Here is a 4,747-nt window from a genome sequence, read left to right on the forward strand (position 1 = left end):
CCCACCCCATCCTCACCCCCACCCCCATCCCATCCCTCTGCGGCCAACAGCGCTGAAATGAATGGAAGCTTCTCATAACCGTCTCGCTTTATCTGCGCGATTGTTTTAATAGAACGGTGCTGGGTTTATTGCAAGGGAAAGAAAAACAATAGGTGGGTGAGATGGATTCACGGAATGGTGGTAAAGGAAAGCCAACGCTTGCTCCTTGGAGGATTTTTTGGGTGGATTTGGGTGACCTGATGCTCCTGGTGTGGTACTGGTGGCTCAGTGCAGGTTGGTAAAGCAGCCCCTTGCAGAGGGACACTGAGCCCTTGCTCAACAAGTTTAGGTTCCAGGCAGAAGAACCCAGCAGCCCCCTTCCTCCAGCCCAGGGGTACACATAGCACAGAGCTCCTTCCCAGAAACCACTGTAAATGCAATGCAGTGCTGCAGTACAGCCTCCTGAGACTGATCTCAAACCCCACCTGAGCTGCTGTTCCAACCACAAGCTTTCCTTCAGCTCTGCCACTCTCTAGCTTTCTATCCTGGTGCAAAGAGTAACGGCTTTGTAGTAACGTTCCTGCAATAAACTATTCAAGTCCCTAAGAAAAGGGCTGCCATCTGTCTGTGTATGAAAAGCAAGCACCTACGCAATGCTGCTCCAAGGAGTCTTCAGACCCAACCCCTCAGCTTTCATTCATCAGCTGAACTGCCAAATAGATGTAAAGGCAGGACCCCATCCGATACCAAAAACAAGGTATGTACAGGCACAGACCCTCCCTTGGCAATACTCACTCCTCTGGCAGTTGTGCTCACACCCATGAACTTTAACAGAGTACAGGGCAAGGAACACTGCGAAAAATGAGACCACTGTGTGGGCTGGGGGAGCCTCTGCCTCCTGCCTTACTTGCTGGAATCACTCAGCCTTCAGAAGAGGTAATAGATGGGTGCTGATAATCCTTCACTGCAAGCCTTTGCTAAAAGGCAGGAGATGTTCCCTCACACTTCAAAGAATCACAATATCCACCCTTCCCTTCTTGAGTCAGACTCTTGACTCAAGTCATTCTGAATTTCCAAGCACGAATGCAAGGCACAGCCTTGAAGAAGATGACAAGTCTGCAAATGTGCTGGAACTGCACTGGGGGTGCTGTGATGTGCATCCCCAGGTTCCACACTGTAGATCTGAAGATTTTATTACCATCTGGGCCATTCCCCTAAAGAATAATATATTCTACTTCAGCCTGCTATCTTGATTCCATCTCCCTCTGTTCCTGAATTAAACGAAGGTGTTAAGATACCTCCAGCAGAAAACAGGACGAGTTTCTCCACTTGAGCTCAATGGCAGTCAAAACCTACACAAAGAGTTCAACTCTTCACCTCCACCTTGAGCTTCAGGCGGATATCACAGAGGAAAATGTTCATCAGGTCCTGCCCGGCCTCCTGGGCGATCCTGCTGATAACTGCACCTCTTCTTCCAATCAACATCAGCTGTATCAAAACACAGACAGAACATCATCACGCTCAGCCTTTCTGTGGAGAGGAGTTATCCAAGAAAACAACAGTGCAGACATAGGAGGACACAGAACACAGCAGTCAGAGGTGTCCTACAACCAAGCCATGGGAAACTAATAGTGAGGTACAAGCTGTTACCGACCAGAAACCAAGCTCTTCTCAACACAGAGCCCAGAGCCAGGGCAGAGAGTGTCTAATGCAGCAAGGACACACACATGCTGGATACAGGGAACCTCCTTTCATGCTCCTCAGCTCTCTCCTCTTACCTTATGAGACTTTCTTGGGACCACAAGGTTCTGCACAATGACGAGCTCCCCGCTTGGCCCTTCCTCCCATAGCTCTGTCACCTGCAACAGAAGCACAAACTCAGCAGTTTGGCACAGCACCGAAGAACTACAACTGCCACTCTTTCAGAGACGACAGCTCAGCACCGTGGCACAGTTGCATACCTGCAGACCCACTTAAAAACACAAAAAGGGCCCCACAGCTGACGTGCAAGTTCCAAGCCAGACCACGTGGCTTGTGAAGTCTCATGGATCTCACAAACCCAGAGAGGGATTCTCATCACAAAGCCTGCTATTCCCAACACAGATAACTGGAAGGCAAGTCTGCTAGCACATGCCTCCTACCTGAGTCACACCATAGGGGACTTCCAGTGGCAGGTACTCCAGTATCTTCGCCCTGATGATATTATCACAGATCTCATGAGGTGACTGGCTGGTCAAGACCCTGCTGTGGAACTCCCACGGACCTGGCTTGGCTTGCATCAGGAGGTACTGCTGTCAGCACAAAACACACCAAACCCATCAGATAACACACACACATCGCACACACTGACAGAGAACAGTTTCTCCAGTGTGGGCCCACCCCAAGGGCTTCACTCAAAGGAGGAGCAGCTCAGTGCAAAGCCCTGGGATACAAGGCTAAGCGCACAACAATTTCAAAGCATAACAGAAGTTCAGACCACAGTTACCTTCAGCGTATCCACTTCCTCTCCATTGAGAGCTGCCAGCATGAAGATATCCTGGAAATGTGGCCAGCCTTTCCTATTTTTCAGATCTCCATATTTGTAGGCCTTTTGCCCTTCTGCTTCTGTAACAGGACTGGACTCAGAAGCCTTCATAGTGCTGCTGTTATCCAAACTAGAGCCTTCCTGGGCTTTATCTGTTTCCAGCTGACAAAGAGACTCCTGAGCTCTGTTCTCAGGTGGAGGAGTCTGAGTGACTTTAAGAACAGTTTTTGCAGGAGAACTGGAATTATGTTCAAATTCAGACCGCACTTTCAGTTTCTTTCCATTTAGAATTCCCTCTGTTAGCTCATTTATGAGTCCCAGCAGGATGAACTTCTTCTTTAGCAGATCCACCTAATGTAAGAGAGGAGCAGCAGTCAGGAATTTATCCTGAGCAAGACCAGCAAATGGGCCCTGGCTCTGGAGGAGCTGGAAAAATCACCCCAACGTCAGCAGTGGGAAAACCAACTTCCTCACTTACCTTGTTCAGAACCAGGACACTGGGAATCTGAGGAAACTGAGAAAGACATTTCAGCACCTCCAGGCTCAGAGAGTTTCGTGTCCAATGGTCTGAGACATCCACCAAAACCAGAACTGCCAGGAGAGAGTGAGGGAAAAATAATGAATCTACATTTTCCAAAGATTCTTTCTAAGCTTCTCCGTAGCCTCTGTTTGAATCACTTCCCTCCTGCTGTTCCTCCTCTCACTTCTACAGGGCAGCGTGCACATGTAATCCACAAATGGTGTTTTAAATGATAAAACAACAAACCCAGTTTACATGTGCTGTCCTACAAATATTACACATGCTAAAATGCAACATCCAAGGCCAAATATTCACCCAAGCTGCCTCCCTTTGCCATCAGACAATTCTAAACCCCTCCCCCTGGTCAGTTCTTTCAATGCCCTTCTCCCCTCGCTTCTTATTCACGCTCCCAGGTCTGCCTTTAGCATCCAGTAGTGTATAGAGGTACTACAGCTGTACGGTTATAAGATTCTGTGGCAGATAAAGGGTTTGATGCAAGGGAAGTTGAGTGCCCACCTAGATCTGCATGTTTCATGCTGTCCCACGGGTCTGTCAGCATGGCTGCCTCTAGTTTATGCCTGAAAGGCAAACACAAGGGAGCATGCTAGACGTGTGTTGGACCACAACAACCTTCTTTCCCCCTGCAGGTGTGGGAACAGCATTTTCCATCGTCCCAACTCACACAAAGCTGCCTTACAGCTTTATACCATCCTTCACTGCACACACACGCATACAATCAAACACAGCAGGGCTCAAAGGATTCCCCAGGCTCTGGGTGTTACTGAAACATAAACAATTAAGAAATCCAGAGGTCAAAATGAGGCTAAAAGTTTACATTCCTGCCACTTCTGCAAACTCACACAGTGCAAATCACTTTCTGTTCTCTCAAATCTCAAGTGATAGAACCTCATTTCTCTCTACAGCAGCAGTGGTACCTTTTGGCTTTCATGGGACAAGTGAGACCAGGCGTGTCCAGAATGATCTAGAAAGAGGAAAAACACATTTTCTAAGTCCACATGCAGTTTTAGCTCTGCCACTACTTATACCAGTGTGATTAAACACCACCATAAGATACAAATGAAAAAAAACACAGAATGCTTGGGTTGGAAGGGACCTTAGAAATGATCCGATTCCAACCCCTGCCACGGGTTGGCTGTCACCCAGCAGTTCAGGCTGCCCAGAGCACCACGCAGCCCGACCTCGGGTTCCTCCAGGGATGGAGATACTGCACTTTGCTGCCCCTGGGGCACAGCACCATTTCTGCAGCCTGGAAGCTCACCAGCTGTGTGTCCTCATGCGTGATGACACCGCGTGCTTTGCATCGGGTTGTGTGCACTTTCTTCGAGACTGGGAAAACCTTTAAGAAATTAAAAGCATCTCACAGCCACTACAGTTAAAAAATAAAGGCGATCAAACAGCCCTAACTCGGTGATTTGTGGCAGTTTTACCTTTCTGCCCAAGAGCTGGTTGGAAAGCGTGGACTTGCCGGCGTTGGGCGCTCCGATGATGGCGATTCTCAGCACTTTGGGTTCTGGGGGCTGGGCAGGGCGGCCCTGCACCATGCGGGCCTGCTTCTCTGCGGGGGGAGAAGGGCTCACACGGTGCCCTCACCCCGCGGCGGGGCGGGGGCCGCAGGGCTGCGCTCACCTCTGCTGGTGGCCACGGGCGGCGGGTGCCGGCCCAGGGCCGGGCTTGGCCGCTCGCCGGGGAGGCCCAGGATGTGG

General features: G+C 49.8%; 1 protein-coding gene across 1 annotated transcript; it reads right to left on the reverse strand.

Moving 5' to 3' along the window:
• Positions 1 to 75: 75 nt before the first annotated feature.
• On the reverse strand, positions 76 to 4,741 carry ERAL1 (Era like 12S mitochondrial rRNA chaperone 1). The gene is made up of 10 exons (XM_010722193.3): positions 4,671 to 4,741; positions 4,472 to 4,599; positions 4,303 to 4,380; positions 3,959 to 4,005; positions 3,540 to 3,601; positions 2,982 to 3,094; positions 2,465 to 2,854; positions 2,121 to 2,270; positions 1,758 to 1,838; positions 76 to 1,467 (listed from the first exon to the last, which is right to left on the reverse strand). Exons 2-10 carry the CDS (start codon positions 4,583 to 4,585, stop codon positions 1,345 to 1,347), a joined length of 1,158 nt encoding a protein of 385 aa, XP_010720495.2. The 5' UTR covers positions 4,586 to 4,599; positions 4,671 to 4,741; the 3' UTR covers positions 76 to 1,344.
• Positions 4,742 to 4,747: the final 6 nt, after the last annotated feature.

Source organism: Meleagris gallopavo, chromosome 21 (genome assembly GCF_000146605.3).
Source record: "Meleagris gallopavo isolate NT-WF06-2002-E0010 breed Aviagen turkey brand Nicholas breeding stock chromosome 21, Turkey_5.1, whole genome shotgun sequence".
In the NCBI taxonomy this organism is placed as follows: Eukaryota; Metazoa; Chordata; class Aves; order Galliformes; family Phasianidae; genus Meleagris; species Meleagris gallopavo.